The following is a 20,243-nucleotide window of genomic DNA, read 5'->3' as shown; positions in this document are numbered from 1 at the left end:
CGGTAGCATGCATTGATGTTCCTTGTCCGAATAGACGACCACATCTGGTGAAACTCATCAGTAGATGGATCTAACCATTACTGGTAACATGTACGTCGTGGTAAGCAGATTTTAGAACTGAAATCCCAAGATAATAGAATCAGCAGAAGGCAAATCAATCAACACATGTAGTCAATTTCCTCTTGCAAAACAAGCTATAACAATGAAAGATATACAGCAAAAATACACCTGACATTTCAAAAATCACTACTAGATATATAGAAGTAAAGATCCCAAATCCCAAATCCCAAATCCCAAATCCAAACATCTCACGAAGATTTACAGCACATCTTCCTTTCTGGAACTACTTGCCCAGGACCAGGGATAATGATCTTCTTGCCAGACAGCGATGCAGGATTGCCGTTACCTTGATCCTCACCTGCGACTAGGTTCTTCTTATTCACGATGTTGAAGATCTCTGTCAATACAGTCAAGAATGCAGTCTCCACGTTTGTTGATTCCAGTGCTGAGGTCTCTAAGAAGAATAGTCCTTCCTTCTCGGCGAATTCTTTGGCATCCTCAGTAGGGACTGCTCGCTGGTCTTCGAGATCAGTTTTATTTCCAATTAGAATGATGACAATATTCTTGTCAGCATGACTACGCAATTCTTCCAACCAACGGGGTATGTGCTCGAAGGTTTGCCGTTTGGTTATGTCATACACCAACATAGCCCCAACTGCTCCCCTGTAGTACGCGCTCGTAACAGCTCTGTATCTGCTCAAAGGTACCAAAATGAAAGTAGATGTATCAATTTCTAAAGAAATCTGGTAAATTTGCTAGCAACATAACAAACAAGATCTTGGGCACTATATGCATAAAATAGGTTTTTGACCAGAATCGACATTTGTTTCAGTCTTCTAAAATCATATCTGACTTTATGCACATCGATGTCATTGATTCCTGATACGAGGAGCACTATACATAGAAGCAATCACAATGAAAGCAGGCCAATAGAGATGGCAGAGTAAGCACTTCGTCCTTATACTACTTTCCGTGTTCTATCACAACCAAAATCATTTCCAACAAGCATCCATTGTAGGATTTGAGACACTGAAACAGAAGGTTGTTCAAATCCTGAACTGACGGGTCAATTTCTCACACTCAATTTAGTTCTACTAACCACATAAATCCTTTAAAAAATGAAAAATTGCCCAAAAATATTACATGAAACAGACTACAATGATATGGCAAGATCTGTCATTGAGTCTAACAGAAGGGAAAATGAGACAAATTTGATTGAAGAAATCATTACAAACTACAGGAGCTGTTCTCATCATAATGTTCCTGTTGGATACTGTATGCAGGCATGAAAAGGATGACTGGTGGCTTGACTACAGGAACTGTTCTCATCATAATGTTCCTGTTGGATACAGTATGCAGGCATGAAAAGGATGACTGGTGGCTTGCATATAAGCAGCCTACTTAATCAACGATCTAAATACAAAAAACACTGGTCTCCAAAATAAAATGCAATTAGAAAGAAAAAATCATTATGCACAGGTAAATAGGTAACCCAGAAACCAATCTTTTCTTTTGTTCATCTCATTTGTTTTTCAAATTTTCTAGGCAAAACAAAAATTATATCAGGAGCTTTAGGAGGTGCAACCCAGGTATATGTGACGCATACAGTAAATTAGAAAAAACAAGCTCGCATCAGGAGTTCAAATATCCCATACAGTTTGTAAAATAAAAATATGCAAAGAATCTGGGAACTTCCTTGGAAATCAAAACCGGTGAGTGTTCAACATGTTTTTCTTTTTTTCTTTTCTAGATTTTGCTCACAACTATAAACTTTCTATATGCCAAAAAAATAAAAATTAAGTTTCATATAATATATTTAATAATGTCTAGCAAATCCCATGTGCTACATTTCCACATTAAGTTTTTATACTGTTATAGGCATGGAAAAATACTATGTTCACCACTATCGTATTATAAACCAATTGGAGATTGTAGAAATTCAAAGTAAAAAAAAAAAACATTGGAGTGTTGGCCCCACTAATAAAAAATATTGAGGGTAGAAAATTGATTACAAATCTAACCAATGGCATTATTTACACAAAGTGACTGCCTTTTCTTTTAAAACCCTTTTAATTTATATCTATTTTCACAGATTCCCATCAGAGAAAGAAACATGGTCCCTCCCCTGCCCCCACCACTCAAAATTTAAAACAAAAAAGTCTACAATATATATATCTAATTCTGTAGTAAGAAGGGACAGTTAATGAACTGAGACAGCTTCTTTTCGCCTATGGTTTTTTTCAAATGTTGGCGGCCCCCTTGTTGGCCTAGGAATATCCCGCATTGATAGAGAGAAGCAGTGGTCGTCCCAGCTCTGTAGGCAGCAAGACCGGTGGATATATATATTCTTTTTGGACCAGTGAGATACACTCACAGCCACTATGAAACCACTTGTGCTAAAACGGTCAGCGAGTCTAAAATTTTCTAATGGCCCTAATAAAAGAATGCTCATGTACAGTGCACACCTACCAACACACAAAAATGAAAACGAAAAAGAATAATAATAAAAGATTTTGTAGGTCCACTCTACACATAGATCTATTTAGGGGAAACTATTGTACTTTTAGGTCCACCCCGTAGGCCTACAAGTTGAGGAGGTAAAACAAAACATAAAGATGGTTGATTAATCTAAGACTTACGTAACTTAAAGCCAATAACATGTTTTTTTTTTTTGGTAGTACACCATTAGTCGGTAAAAATAGGATAATAATTTGCCCAAACTTCACAAAACTGGTCTAAACTATTTAGCATTGCTAATTATTTTCAAAGCCACAAGATTAAGCTATTTTCAACTCAGATAAATATCTCTGTTATGCACCAATCAACTAATATTTAAACCCCGTAAATGATAGCACAGTAAAACAAGCTTTTTACTTATTCAATTTTAAAGATGCTAAATCAATTTAACCACAATAGATAATCAAACCTAAAAAATCTTATCCACAGTTGGGCAATTGGAAACAAAGTGTACATGCATGCGCAAAACCAATATATCAGTGAATATCTTGCTCATACCAGAGAACTTACACAATGGATTCCATCAGGGCAAGGGGCTAGATGGTACATTAAAGTATATATGCTCAGCCCAATTAAAGTAATCAATGCAAAAAGTTACTTGCATCAAGAAAAGCAAAGGAAGAACAATTTATAGCTACAATTTTGAAGGACAGAACTAATCATCAAAGGCTGCAATATATTGGCAAAAAGTAGTAAAGTACTAGTGCCACCGACCAACCAAATCGCATTCTCACAAACAAGACACTTTCTTGAAACCATACATGTGTGTAGAATTTAACTTTCAAACCCAAGTACACAATTCACAAAGTCAAACTCAATCCTAGAAAAGAGAGACACGATTCAAGCTTTTTTTCAAGTGGTATGTCACCCAATGCCATTTAGGAAGTTTGTGGACATTAAAAACCATGGTATTTATGAAATGGAAAATCATAAAAGAATTAATCAAGGAATTAAAATGATGCAGTCACTGATTTTATCAACTTTGTGATATTTGGAAACTTTCCATATTCTGCATCATAATATATAATATTTATAATGTCCACAATCAGCAATTATACAGTACAGTTGTCAATCAATCCAAGAATTGATAGATTGAGAGCAAAAATGTATGCGAATGATTAAGATTCTAAGTAATTCAAACAGTTTCTAGATATACTTTCATCAAGTATTCCCAAGAGATCGATATAGCACACTCACAAGCGGGAGCGATCTACATGATAGTATAATACTACAGATGCAACAATTATATAAGAACAATAATATAACCTTATGAAAGTAAAACCTAACTCAAAAACATTGAACTCTCTTAATCACTAAAAACCTACAAGTAAAAGTGAAATTCCTAATGAAAATATTCATATCGTTGCAACAAAAAACCAAATCTAGATCAGATTTAGAGACACAAACATACATAAATACACCTGTATGTATATAGTGGGGTAAGATATACCGTTCTTGGCCAGCGGTGTCCCAGATCTGAGCCTTGACGGACTTGTGCTGAATGACTAGGGTTCGAGTCTGGAATTCGACTCCGATGGTGGCTTTGGAGTCCAAGCTGAACTCGTTCCTGGCGAAGCGAGCAAGTATCTGTGACTTCCCGACGGCGGAGTCGCCTATGAGCACCACCTTGAAGACGTAGTCGATCTTCTGGCTCGCATCTCCATATCCTCCACCACTCGCCATTCCCTCCAAAATCTGTCTCTCTCTGTCTCTCTCTGAAACACTCTAACAGAAACAGAGTAGTGGACTAGTAGATCTTGGAAAAGGGTTTTACACTGAAGTGAAGTGATCAGACGATTTTGGTGTGAGAGCGAGAGAGCTAAATACAGTAGAAAAGAAAATGAAATTTATTTTCAATCATGATCACTATTTTTAATTAATTAAATACTAGAAAAGTGCCCTTCGTTGATCGGTGTGTCAGGGTGTGTAATGTGCGCATGTTTCGGGTGGGCTGTCTGATATGGGCCGCCTCGGGATCTTGTATCCAAAGAATCGCCGTGGGGAGGAAAAAGAAAATTACAAATACGATATCGTTTTATGTTGGTTTATGAGGGAAAAGATATACGACTACTATTTTAAAATTGCAATTATGAGTAAAAGTTCTGAACTTTTTATTAATTTTTAATTTTCTAAAAGAAATTTTTGGGATTAAAATTTTTTGCTTTGGTTATTAAAAAAAAGAGTCCAATTTTAAAGTAGTTAATTCTAGTGCCACCCGATATTCAGCATTGGTCATTAAAAATTGAGTTATTTTGATCGAAATTCCAATTCAATTTTATTTATTTAAAAAAGAAGAAGAAATTAGAATTTTGAAGAGAAAGTACAATTTGGATGGAGGCGGATGCATTCCAAACCAAACAAATTGGATCATGGTAATGTTTTGGAGGAGATATTCTTGACCTTTTTAAGTGTGAACACCCCTTAATCATATAAATGTGTTATAAATAAAATTTTAAACACTAATATATATATATATATATATGTAAAGTAGATAATATTTACAAAAATTTTAGGACAAATCATGACAAAGAGTATCAGAATCAATCTCTGATAAAAAATCATAGTCAATCTCTAATAAAAAATAAGGAAACTACACATATTTGTGCGGGTCAAGCCAACTTAAAATACTGAATTCTAAGAGATGGAGTGATTGTGACCCACAAATACCAAAATTTAATTGATATGTGAATTTTGTTTTAAAGGACCACTTTGACCTCAGACTTACAAATTTTCCTTCACCATTCTATTTTGTTGGTTGATCAATCTGTCATTTAATACGTATAGTGCAAGACACTTCCTTGCAGACAATCGTTGAAGGCAAGACATTTGAAGTTGGGTGCAGATTTGGTCAAAGAAAAATCCCACAACAAACAAAAGAGATATGATTGAGGGACTTGAGATGGTCTTGAGTTCTGAATCTTAAACAAAAAAGATAATGTTGAAAAAAAAATAAAAATATATATATCAATCTCCTTTGCACTATTTTATTATTATTACATGATTGTAGATAAATTAGGTGTGTGAATTTATTGTTAAAAAAAAAAAAAATTCACTGACAATGGGGCTGTAAGTGTAGTAGTAACATGTAAGAAAAAAAAATGTTAATGACAAACCTATGCATCATATTGGGCCTCTAGACAATGAAGTTGCTCACCTTCATTTTGGGTTTCCAACCCACGGATTCATATTGGGCTCCTAGGCTAGTGCTTGCATTCATTTTGGGTTTCAAAACATTGATTACATTCAAATTGGGCTTCCAAAATACTTGCTTTCATTTTACATTTTCTGGAATACAATAGAAAGGAAAGAATTTTTCATGTTTTTCTCTGGTGAGGCCCATTATATGAAGTCACCGTAACGTCATGCGATGGAACTCACCTCGCACGCATATATTGAATTTGATAACAGCGGAATTCAATCCTAAACCACTGCTATTTTAATATATGTAGTACAATATACTTTCTAAGTTTGCAAAACATGGGTAAGACATGACATGGCAATAAAGTTTGGTTGAGTTTTATACTCATTTTGGCAAAGAAAATCACACAATAAACAAGCTAGAAAAGAAAAAGGTGAAAAACAAAATAAATGAACATGCAAAGAACTCCATCTCTGATGCAGTGATTTTTTAGTTCTTCGTTTGGATTATAAGGTGTGAATGGTGCAACAAAATTAACAACAATGATATGCAGACAGACCATTTCAACCAAAATATTAGGTCGAATGCATCTTAAGATATAGAATTCAACAAAGGCATCGGCCACTCAAGGAAATTTGAACTTCTAATTTTCAAAATGTGAGGTGAAAGTCTTTTTTGCCGTTAGACTACTACTTTTATATAATTTGATCATTTAATGTTAAATTTATGAATAAAAGTGGTTATTGGTGTGAATTATTTTCTTACATCCATTTTCACATGTTATATAATAAAAGTAGATGATCAATGGTCCTCACCATCACCAATGAATATGGTAAGGAAGATTTGCTTCACTGCACTGGTTTATCACATTTGGGAAGAACGAAATTCACGTATCCAAATTATTCCAAAATGCACTCCTTTCAAAAGTTAGTATTAGTATAACCTCAATTCTCAGATAAGGGATTCTTCGACCCTCTGTTGCTGCTCACCGCATCCTCAATGATTGGAATCTCCCTCCATCGTTCTGCCGCCCTCTGCCGAGGCCGCCGAACTCCTAGGGATTTGATTGCCATCTTCGGCTTTGCCACTGCACCAGAAATCCAATACTAACGGCAGTTATTTTTGGCTTTTTGCTTGAATTTGGGGTTGGGCCTTGGGCCTATGGTTGTTGTTCTTTCTTTTGGGCTTCTATTGCTTTCCCAAGACTAGGGAGAAACCTGACAGATAGAGTGAATAGTTTCAATGGGTAACGGTTATTCCGGCACATATGTTCACACTACTTACTTATTTAACCTGGGTGGTTTTTCATTTTTCTATCAAATTTTGACAATATAGAAAATTATTCTATACTTTTTCTGCTATTTTACGTGGGTGCGAGTATGAATTGAAGCCAAGTATGGCCCGTTTCTTAAACAAAAAGTCACATATCAATACTGCTAAATATATTATATTATATTATTTTTATATTTATATATTTTAGAATAAAATACTTCCTTTGTCTCAAAATAACTATCCATCTTAAGAACTAGATAATGATTTTGAAACCGAGGGAGTAATATGTTTACATAACATAATATTTAATATAAAATTTTCACTTATTTTGAAATAATAATACATCAAAACTAATTTAAGTATATTTTTAGATGCATGTCCAATAAAAATGTCCAACAAGACCAATATTCATGTTCAAAGATGAGTTTCTTGAAAGGGTGTGTAACGTAATTTTTTTAAACAAAAGCACGTGGCACACAAATATTGACTGAAAAAGGTGGTTTAGAATTTTTTTTTTTAATTATAATTATTATTTTTGAATTTGAAAGGTGATTGTTCAAATTTTGGATAGTTGGATATCCCAATAATGTGATAAGGGTTTATATGATGCTTCAATCGCAAATTCTTCAAAAAAAAAAAAAAAAAAAAAAAAATCAGTTGATGCTTGCATTGGTCTTGGTCATTCGCCAGAAGGCTCACGAGTCATGCCTGTGTGGGCTCGAGTGGACTTTGGACTTGACTTGAAATTTGTGAATAGGTTGGCGTATAGAGAGAGGACTTGTGGTTGTGGGGTGACAACTAAAATATGTGAACATTCATCTTGGGTTTCAAAACATTGCTTACATTCAAATTGGGCTTCTAAAAACATTTTACATTTTCTGGAATACAATAGAAAGGAAAGGTTTTTCTCTTATGGATAAAACAATTGTGAAATATTTTTTAGAATTTTTTTTTCTTCGTTTGGGTAGGTAAGCTTATCTTTGTTCACATCTTTTTTAGTTATTATTATTACAAAAAGTTTTAATTTTCAATCGACCTCTTTTCTGAAATATAGAATTAGCAAGGGCCATTTGCTTTTTTTTTAACTAAAAAAAGAAGAAAAAGAAAATCAGTTTATGTTTGCATTGGTCTTGGTCATTCGCCAGAAGGCTCACGAGTCAACCTCTGTGGGCTCGAGTGGACTTTGGACTTGTCTTGAAATTTGTGAATAGGTTGGTGTATAGAGAGAGGACTTGACACAACTAAAATATGTGAACATTAATTGAAAGTAAAATAATGAGACAAGGACAAGTTTTATAAAGCAAAATGGTGGGTGACTTCCAATTGCAGTCTCTTTAAGTCCTCCTGTAATTATGATCTAGGTCGATGCAACCACAACCCTCTCCACTGCTCAGATCATTTCTAATGTTAAAAAGTCATTTTTACATGTCAAAGTTTATATTTTGACAGAAACTATAATGTCAAAATATTATATTTTATTAATTTTGCTATAATGGTGCATTTTATGCAAAATATTATTTTTTGATATAACTATCATTATTTTTCAATTACTATTCCTACCATTTATATTTACATCAGTAATATTAATATTAGGCATACTCCAAATCAAATTGTAGACATTAGAAGGAAACTATAATTAAACCTAATTAAAAAGAGGTAAAAATCTAAAATATTTGGTCAAAAAAGGGAAAAAAAAAAAACAAAAAAAAAAAAAAAACAAAAGAAAAAAAGAGAGGCCCATGACCCATATAATTAACTATATAATTTATATATATTTAACTATATAATTTATAGGCCCATGACCCAGGAAAAAATATAGTATATATTTAGGGCAAATCATTTCAGTCTCCCTAATCGCCTCCATCTCTATTCTCGTTTTCACTGAACTCGCCACCTTTCTCGGTCATATCAATTCAGATTGCTCAAAAAATCAAAACCCATATCTTTCAGTTTCCATCGCTCGCTGTTCTAATTCGGGTTCGCCCTTCGCAAGCTTCGGTCGCTGTCTCTCAATTCTCAAGCTTCCCCCCCCCCCCACCACCCCCCAACTGCTAACTTGTATGTATGAGTTTTGTTTTAATTTTTTTTTTTTTCTGTAATTCTATTTTATGATGAAGGTCTGTAATTCTATTTTTTTTCCTGTAATCAAGGTCTGTAATTCTTGTTTTGCAAACTAAATCCTATTTGGTGAAATTTTTTATGATCTTTTATATATATATATAGATCTGAAACCCCCCTCCCCTCTCTCTCTGAAATAGTTACTGTTATTTCTTGTGCTACAATTGGTATAAGAAATAACAAAGTTAAAAAGTAGCAGGCTATTTAGCATTGCATTGGAGAGCTTATTTTCAAGCCCACCTGCTATATTTTGAATTGACAATCCATATAGCAACCTCATTGGAGATGCTCTTAGTTTGGCTAGTGGAAGACATGTCACACATACATTGGGTTGCCTTTTGACACTTGCATTAATTAGAACTTGACTTAGGATTTAGAAAACACTAATGACCTACGACATTAATGTAATTAGTTTCATAAAAAAATTTAAGTATAGACCAATAGGCTAGTGGCCTAACGGTACCAAATTCTTACTTTTCAAAGGGAGGTCAGAGATTCGAGTCTTAGTAGAAACATATGTGTGTGAGTACCAATTAGGAAAAAAAAATTTAAATATAATATTCTTTCTAAAACAATATAAACATCTGATTAAACCAATTACTAGAGATCGTATCTATTGTATATGCTGAATACTGCACAAAAAATTATCTAATAACTACTCAACTACTTGGATGGGATGGTCTATATTGAATAAGGAATGATGATGAAGTTAGACCGGTTAATAATAGAGATCACATTTTGGTATATATGTTCAATGACTCTACGAAGAGTTACGAGATTCTTCTTCTTTGAAGGTCAATTGTCTAATAACTACTCAACCACCAAATGAGATGGTCATAACTTGTCCTAAATGAACTACCTGTAAAGATCATTAATAGAGTTTTCAACAAAATTGGCAAGTTGATAGCTTAATGCATGCACCTCCTCAAATGGGCAAGTTCAAACTCCCAAACTAGTCATCATTAGTCATGACCTATTCTCCTTACCGGGGTTACCAACTTGACTCGTTAGGATTGTTTTAGGTACTATGTTAGTGTGTGTGTCATGTGACTAATGATAGTATGAGAGATCAAAACATTGTGCATAAGTAGATTAGAAAACACCAATGACCTACTACATTAATGTAATTAGTTTCATAAAAAAATTTATGTATATTATTCTTTCTAGAACAATATAGACATCTGATCAAACCAATTATCAAAGATCATATCTATTGCATATGTTCAATACTGCACAAAAAATTATCTAATAACTACTCAACTATTTAGATGGGATGGTCTATATTAAATAAGGAATGATGATGAAGTTACACCGATTAATAATAGAGATCACATTTTGGTATATATGTTCAATGACTCTACGAGGACTCATGAGGTTCTTCTTCTTTGAAGGTCAATTGTCTAATAACTACTCAACCACCAAATGTGAAGGTCATAACTTGTCCTACATGAACTACTTGTAAAGATCATTAATAGAGTTTTCAACAAAATTGGCAAGTTCATAGCTTAATGCATGCACCTTCTCAAATGGGCAAGTTCAAACTCCCAACCTAGTCATTAGTCGTGACCTATTCTCCTTACCAGGGTTACCAACAAAAATAAATGAAGAAAATAAAAATTAAATTGTCCCAAAAAAAACATTTCATGCAGTGAGAGGGACGAAGTCAGAAAATTGTATAAGTGAGGTCGATAGTGTAATTTTTTAATAATTTTAATAGGGACAATAATATAATTTTATAAATATATATATATCAAAATAAATAAAATAATATAGTATATTACTTAAATAATGATAATAATAATTGCCCTCACTTACTTGTGCATGGTTTACTTCCCGCATGCAGCCGTCACATTCTCGAGACAAGTTATTATATATATATATATATATATATATTGTATTGGTGGGTCTTGGTCACCTGTCTGCCCACTTCCCACAGTGGACTGGACCATAAATGGCTTGAACAGAAGACGGGTGTAAGTAGGATGAAGTTAGTACAATTAATTACTTGGGTTCTAGGTGGCACAAATTAAATGAACATGTATTGTAAGGAGGAATTAAAAGGTAAGGACATGTGGGAAAAACGCAATACATGTGTAAGCAGGACAAAGCTAGTACAATTAATTACAGGGTTTTAGGTGGCACAAATTAAATGAACATGTATTGTAAGAAGGAATTAAAAGATAAGGACATGTTGGAAAAACGCATTGCATGGGTGTAAGCAGGCCGAAGCTAGTACAATTAATTACTAGGGTTTTAGTTGGCACAAATTAAATGAACATATATTGTAAGGAGGTATTAAAAGATAAGGACATGTTGAAAAAACCCAAGACATGGGTGTAAGCAAGACGAAGCTAGTATAATTAATTACTATGGTTTTAACAAATTAAATTAACATATATTGTAAGGAGGTATTAAAAGATAAGGACATGTTGAAAGAACGCAATACATGGGTGTAAACAGTACGAAGCAGGTACAATTTTTTTTTTTTCATCAGGTACAATTAATAACTAGGGTTTTAGGTGACACAAATTAAATGAACATTTATTGTGGATAGGTATTAAAAGATAAGGACTGTTGGAAAAACGCAGTACATGCAATTAGTTGGGTTGCTTCCAATTGTACCTCCTCCATTTTTCATTCTTTAATTTCTTCAAAAATAAAGTAAGAAGTCATAAATCCAAACTCAATTCATATTGCATTCAATATATATAACTTCACAAATTAAGGTTGTTTTGGGTCAAAATTATCAGTGTCTTATCTTATTTGGATGTAAAACATTTTTATTTATTTATTTTTTTCCTGATGTTTGTTTACCATAAATATTGATGATATATTAAAATCTAACAAAAAAAAAAAAAAAAACTTACATATCAATTTTTGACAAGTTATTTTACATGTCTCACCTGATAAACTTGACCTAAGATGCCTTGGTCAAATATCGAAAAATAAAAATAAAATATATATTTTACTTAAAAGAGTAATATATTTTTCACTTGTGAAAACAAACGGACTCTAAATACAAAAATTGATTTTAACCAAATTCTTTAAAACATAACTTAAAGTAAGAACCTAAACATTTTGAGGTTGAAAGTTGTTTTGCTATAAATTTAATCCAACAAAAAACATTGCACCAAAGTGCTTCATTGATCATACCTATTACTTAGAATGTTTTACTTATTAATTAGTATAAGGTTAAATATTAGACAACGATACATACTGTCTAATAGTTTAAATTTTTAGTGTAGATAATAAATGGAGAATGTAATTCTGGAAATAGTTTTATATTTTCAGTTTTCAGAAAATAAAAAATAATAATAAAATTCTATTTAGTTCAATTTTTTATAAAGTGTTTTCATAACTCTCAGAAAAACAATTTTATATTTTTAGAATTACAAATAAAAAATATCTTAAAAATTTTAAGTTCAAACATTACCGTTATTCATAAAGTTAGAGTTGATGCATGTACTGGAACGAAATTTGGCAACCCATGCCAGCAACCTTTCCAACCACAAGATGCAAAGTTTGGTCAATGGTGTGGGAGGCATACCACAAATAAAGTGGCATCATGAGACTTGCATTAATTTGAACTTAAACCTCTCTTCGTCATTTATATGGTTATAGTTGATGCATGTATTAGATCGAAATTTACTGAATACATTGATGATAAGTGGATCATTCTTAAGTAGGTAACAATGTAACCTAGTGATACTTTTCACTTCATAAAGTAAAAAGTGAGTGATTCAAATTCACAATTTCACACTGGACACGTGGGTACGTGTATTATTTGCACAATTAAAAGAAGAAAAAAGTTACACAAACATCAAAATTGACCAACAAAAATCTTGCTTGGTCTACATTGGTAGCAAAATATCAAATCAAATATAAGACTATGTTTGTTTCAAGGTAATTTATTTATTATTTTTTATTTATTTTCTTTTTTCAGGTAAATTTTTGTGTTTGACAAATGTTTAGTTCGATGTTGAAATCGAGCCCATTGAAGGAGTGTGTATTATTCGGCGGCAACCACCTTTTGCTGTGTGCTGCAAATGAATTGGTTAATTTGTGCCTAGTGGTAAATAAAATCAGAAGAGTGAAAAACAAATGAATTAATTTACCATGTTTAACCCAAAGCCTACTACCTCCTCCGTTCCATTTTACATACCGCCTTCAAAAAGTGTCAATTTTTTAAAACGACGTCTAAAATACAACAGGGGGAGTGATATTCTACAATTGAAGCCCAGTAAATTGGAACTAGTCAGCGTTGTAGCATCATTTTGTCTCATAATGTTTGATTAATTCACTCATACCATTAAGTCAATGCCGGTACCATCAACGGAGCTATATAATAATCATCAATGTTACATACTAGCCTGCTGTGGATCTATTCAGACCTTAATTTGTTTACAACTTAGATTATCCATATTAATGTTCCAAACAATAATAATATTAATAATATATTAATAAAATCAGGAGTCTAATCTCCATACTTAAATACCTCCAAACTACACTAAAATGTGAAAATTGCATAATTAACCAAACCGCATAGACTCTTTATATATATATACACTTAAATGTGAAAATTGCATAATTAACCAAACCGCATAGACTCTTTATATATATATATACACTTAAATGTGAAAATTGCATAATTAACCAAACCGCATAGACTCCTGATTTATATATATATATATATATTAAGTTGTGATACTCAGACAAAAAGATTAGACCGATTTGCTAAGTAAAATCTACCTGATACAAAAAGACAAATTAATATGACAATCATATAATCCCATTAGCATGTCCATTAAAACAATATGAATTTTTAAAGATAAAATGACCTTTATATTGCCTTCTCATATTCATCTATCTTTTTTAGAATTACTTAATTGAGATTCTCGTTTCAAAAACAATTGTAATTAAAAATTCCATAAATTTGTTTTATAAATTTCATCATAACACTATCTCTTTCGATATATGTGCAATTCAATCCCCATAATTTGTTTTTAAAATTTTATCGAAACATTCTCCCTCTCCTTTATATATATATATATATACACACACACACACACATACACATAAATGTATAAAAATATGCAAAACATAAAAAAATAATAAATAAACACTAGGGGCGGAGCCCCCGCCCCGCTTTGCCATATATTAATTTTACTATATATAATTATATATGTAAGAAATTTTATAGAAATGTTAGAAGCCACCCTTCTTAAAATTTTAGATTACTAGAAATATATGATAAATTTTTGAAAAAATTTAAAATTTCACTAGTTAACTTTGCTTCTTTTAAAAAGGAGTAATGATAGGTTTTTCGATCTCAATTGCTAACTCATTCTCCGAATAAAACGTGATTAGGAATGAGTCGAAGAGAAAGACATGTTTACGGGATTTTTTTAAGAGTTTCAACATGATCCAATCATGTTATATTTGAAAGAAAAATCGACAATCAAGGTCAAAAGACCTATCATTTCTCTTTTAAAAAGTGCTAACTTTTTCATATTATTAGTGTTGACAACTAAATTTTTTAAACTAATTAAAAATCTATACAAAAATACTATTTATACTTTTTTATGGTTAAAAATACTCTTCTTCATGTAAAATGTGAAATTTCAATATTACCTTGATACCTTTTGTTTTCTTTTTTTCAATTGGGCTCCTCTCTCCTCCATCTCTTTCTTCGCCGGCCGGCCCTCTCACCCCCATCCTCAACTTCCTCAACTGTCCAGGGAAAAAAAAAAAAAAAAAAAAATTCCTCAAATGGCCAAAACCCAAAATACAAAACCAAATGAAAAAACACATACCCATGAACACCCATCAAACCCACTTTGGCAAAATCACAAAGACACCCGGACAAAATCTCCAAATTTTAAGAATTACCCAACAATCAGAACGAATTTCAGTAACTCAACCGAAAATTTCATTGAAGACCCAACAGTGAGGTGGAACCAACAACAATCAAGTTTAACACGTGCGAGCACCATTTTCGGCGAACCCAGTTCAGTTTGTATGATGGTGTTTGAATTTGGATTTGTAATTTGCAAGGTTAAGATGGTTTTGATGATATGTTGTAGTGAAGTTGAAGTCCCAGCATCAGGCGCTAGTTTCGTAGTGCACCGAACAAGCTGTTCTTCTTCAGTAAATGGGCTGCTTTCATTCCACAGCAAAAAAAGCAATTTACTGGACACGAGGACACAGTAGTTCTTGCTTCACAGACAGCTTGTAAGTTCACTTTACTTAACTTTTTTTTTTTTTTTTTTTTTTTTTTTTTTTTTTTTTCACACATCCATTTTCACATGTTATACAAATTATATAATAAAAGAAGACAAAGGAGAAACCTGGCCCAGATAGAGTGAAAAGTTTCCGTGGGTAACAGTTATTCCGGCACATCTGTTCACAATATTCACTTATTTAACCTGTGTGCCTTTTCATTTTTCTATCAAATTTTGACAATATAGAAAATTATTGTATACTTTTTCTACTATTTTACATGGGTGCGAATATGAATTGAAGCCAAGTATGGCCCGTTTCTTAAACAAAAAGTCACGTATGAATACTGCTAAATATATTATATTATTTTTCTTTTTATATTTTAGAATAAAATACGCCTGTGTGGGCTCGATTGGACTTTGGACTTGACTTCAAAATTGTGAATAGGTTGGTGCATAGAGAGAGGACTTGTGGTTGTGGGGTGACACAACTAAAATATGTGAACTTATAATTGAAAGGAATATAATGAGACTAGAACAAGTCCTGTAAAGCTGACTTCGTCGCTTTAAGTTCCCCTGTAATTATGATCCAGGTCATCAATGGATGCAACCACAACCCTCTCCACCATTTAGTTTGGTTGGTCGAATGATGTGGAATACATATCACACATACATTGGGCCTTTTCACACTTGCATGATTGTTTTAGGTCCTAATAACCAACTACTTAAATGTGATAGTCTATTTTGAATTAAAAATGATAATAAAGTGAAGACATGTGTACGTGAGTACTAACTAAAAAAAAAAAAAAAAATTAAGTATAATATTCTTCCTAGAATAATATAGACATCTGATCAAACCAATTACCAGAGTTCGTGTCTATTATATATGTTCAATACTGCACGAAAAAATTATCTAATAACAACTCAACTACTTAGATGGGATGGTCTATATTGAATTAGGAATGCTGTTGAAGTTAGACAGGTTAATAATAGAGATCACATTTAGGTATTATGTTCAATGACTGTAGGAGGAGTTATGAGATTCTTCTTCTTTGTAGGTCAATTGTCTAATAACTACTCAACCACCAAATGTGATTGTCATAACTTGGCCTACATGAACTACTTGTAAAGATCATTAATAGAGTTTTCAACAAAATTGGCAAGTTCATGGCTTAATTAATGCATGCACCTCCTCAAGTGGGCAAGTTTAAACTCCCAAACTAGTCATCATTAGTCATGACCTATTCTCCTTACCTTACCGGGGTTACCAACTTGCACAGAAGAGTAAGAGAAAAAAAAATGAATAAAAAAAAAAAAAAATGACCAACTATAATGCAATTTGTTTCGTACAAGGATATAAGTAATTATGCTAAACATTCTGTAACAATTTAAATCTTTTAATAAATTGTGATATTAGAGCACATAAGATTTTGAACTCAAACCTCCCTTCGTCATTCATATGGTTATAGTTGATGTATGTATTAAACCGAAATCTACTAAAGACATATATGTTGAAGGCATTTATGTTTAGTGGATCATTTTAATGTATCACTAAAGATTGTAACAATGTAACTTAGTGATACTTTTCACTTCTTAAAGTAAAAAGTGAATGATTCAAATTCACAATTTCACACTGGACATATGGGTGAGTGTATTATTTGCACAGTTAAAAAAAAAAAAAAATTACACAATTATCAAAATTGGCCAACAAAAATCTTGCTCGGTCTACATTGGTAGCAAAATAGCAGATCAAATATCAAAATTGACCTACTAACCACGTTAGCTTTGGATCTAGTCAAACCTTAATTTGTTTACAACTTAGATTACCCATATTAATGTTCCAAAAAATAAGAATATTAATAATATATTAATAAAATCAGGAGTCTAAACCCCATACTAAAATACCTCGTAACTACAATGTGAAATCTGCATAATCAACGAAACCGCGTACACTCTTTATATATATATATATATATATATAAATTATTTGTCACCCTCTTTACAAGTTAACAGGATTGTGTTTCATGTGGGGGAGTTATTTATTGTAAACTTCTTGCAGTACTAAAAAATAAATATGAAACCGATAAAACAAGTTCTTGTTCTTGTTCACGTTGTTTTGACAAATTTTAGAAGTATGAACAGTTGAATGAAGACTACTTTTTTATTATATGGTCGAAATAAGTATGTTAGCTAAAAGAAGTAATCTGATCCTGTTCAAAGTAAGAATACCTTTTTATTTAGTAGGTGCATTTAGTGCGTGTAATTCGTGGCAATGCAGATTGAGACTTGTTTGGCTAGAAATGGAAAATATTTGTGAGGCCATGTTGTTGTTAACTTGTTATCATGGTTACAGAATATTGTATGCCCGTATACTATTCAACCATGAATACTTCAAATGTGACATGCCACGTTACTATCATCAACTAGTCTTCTTAAATATAGGAATAAGAAATCCGACTTTGAATATCTCAATCATACATTGTGAGGGACTTAGAAAATTATGTGAGAGTGGTTAAACTTATATAGTGAATTTCTTTTTTTGTAATTTTAGTGAAAATAATTGTAAAATTTTATAAACATATAATACAAAAAAATAAAAATTTTGAGGTATATAATACAAAATAACAAATTTTTAGCAATGATTGATGTCTTTTATGAGTTCACAATAAATCCGTCCCTATTCATGAACTATGACACTATTTTTAGAAAGAGAGCAGTGTTTCGTCAAAAGTGGTGTGAGATATAGGTAATTTTTTATTTTTATTTTTGCCCAATTAGTGAAAATATCAACATCTCCATTTAATGAAAACTTTGGTCCAATTGTATTAAATTGAATTTTTTGTAATATCCTCTCCAACTTCGAATGCGGCATGCCACATCACTGTCATCAACTAACCTTGTTAAATGATGAACAATAAGAAGTCAGACTTTGAATATCTCAACCATGATCTGAGACGGACTTAGAAAATTACGTGAGAACAGCCAAACTTATATAGTGAGTTTTTATTTTTATTTTTTTTATTTTTAATTTCAGTGAAAATAATTGTAAAATTTTATAAATATATAATACAAAAAAACAAAAAGTTTGAGGTATATAATACAAAATAAAAAATTTCAGTGAGGCTTGATGCCTCCGCTGAGCTCACAATAAATTCGTCAATACTCTTGGATTTTGACCCTATCCTATTTTTAGAAAGAGATTGGGTATTTTAGTCAAAAGCATTGTTAGATATACTCAAGAATGGATATGAAGAGTTATCTGGACTTATTATTTGTTGACACATATTACTTATTATTATTATTTTTTTTGACCAATTAGTGAAAATATCAACATCTCCATTTAATGAAATTATGGTCCACTTGTATTAAATTGAATTCTTTGTAATATCCACTCCAACTCAAAAATGAACTGTGTGGCCTGTCCCAATCATCTCAATGAGATGGACCTATGCTGGGCTAATATTATCACCGATTGAATTACTAACATTTTGCTGCCAAAAAAAAAGAAATTTTTTTTTTTTTTCTTGAAAAGAGATATTTAATTTGGAATTTAATAATTAGTTTTTCTATTTAAAAAAAAAAAATAATTTATCCAATAGAATGTGCCACACAAGAAGGGTATATATATATATATATATATATCTCGGTAAATAGTTAGGCATTTCTTTTTCACACCCATAAACCTTCCAATCAATATTGATTTATTAGAATTCGAATATTTAGAATAATGGAATATAACACCGTGACCAGCGTTTCATCTGATCATTTAATTATGGCACTTCATCTGATTTTTCTTTCAACTTTGAAAAATAAGCAAAAGCATGACCAGCGTTTCAATGACCATTTAATGCATGACTGAAATTACATCTATTTACCTTTTTACCACAACTTATAATTGAGCCCCCAACTACACACATCGCAGTACATCATCACGTTGAAATGTAGATGACCAACAACAGTTAACCTACGTTGGCTAATCACGTACTAATACGTCTAATTATGTAGATTAGCCACATGAAATTTCCATCGATATTGTCCCATCTCCTATGAAAATTTTTGAATCAGGTAGTTATCAAATCAGGTACTGATATATATATATATATATTCAGGTAATTATTGTATACTTTTCTACTATTTTAAGTATGATGGTTTTCTTAAACAAAAAGACACATATGAATACTGCTAATTATATTATATTATTTATTTTTATATTTTAGAATAAAATATTTCATTTGTCTCAAAATAGTTGTCCATCTTAAAAACTAAACAACTATTTTAGAATAGAAAGAGGATTATTTTTACATAACATAATATCTAATATAAAAATTTCACTAATTTTAAAGTAATAATACAACAAAATTGAATTACTGAATATATTTTTAGATGCATGTTCAATAAAAATGTCCACAAAACCGATATTCATGTTCAAAGATGAGTTTTTTGGAAAGCATATGTAACATAATTTTTGTAAACAAACCATGTGGCACACAAATATTGACTGAAAAAGGTTGTTTAGAATATAGTTTTTTAAAATTATAATTATTATTTTTTAATTTGAAAGGTAATGATGGTTCAAATTTTGGATAGTTGGATATCCCAATAATGTGATAAGGGTTTATATGATGCTTAAATCGTAAATTCTTCCAAAAAAAAAAAAAAAATAACAAGAATTATGTTTGCATTGGCCTTGGTCATCCGCCATAAGGCTCACGAGTCACGCCTGTGTGGGCTTGAGTGGACTTTGGACTCGACTTGAAATTTGCGAATGGGTTGGTGTATAGAGGACTTGTGGTTGTTGGGTGACACAACTAAAATATGTGAACATTAATTGAAAGGAATATAATGAGACTATCTTTAAGTTCCCCTGTAATTATGATCTAGGTCATCAATGGACGCAACCACAACCCTCTCCACTATTT

At 31.9% G+C, this 20,243-nt stretch overlaps 1 protein-coding gene across 1 annotated transcript; it reads right to left on the bottom strand.

Moving 5' to 3' along the window:
- Positions 1-109: 109 nt before the first annotated feature.
- LOC132284938 (ras-related protein Rab11D) lies at positions 110-4,462 on the bottom strand. Its single transcript, XM_059787080.1, has 2 exons — positions 4,028-4,462; positions 110-753 (listed from the first exon to the last, which is right to left on the bottom strand). Exons 1-2 carry the CDS (start codon positions 4,258-4,260, stop codon positions 309-311), a joined length of 678 nt encoding a protein of 225 aa, XP_059643063.1. The 5' UTR covers positions 4,261-4,462; the 3' UTR covers positions 110-308.
- Positions 4,463-20,243: the final 15,781 nt, after the last annotated feature.

This window comes from Cornus florida, unplaced genomic scaffold, assembly GCF_030987335.1.
Source record: "Cornus florida cultivar Cherokee Brave unplaced genomic scaffold, ASM3098733v1 CherokeeBrave_3.0.0_Hap2_Chr11, whole genome shotgun sequence".
NCBI lineage: Eukaryota > Viridiplantae > Streptophyta > Magnoliopsida > Cornales > Cornaceae > Cornus > Cornus florida.
This window is presented reverse-complemented; position numbering and strand designations above follow the sequence as displayed.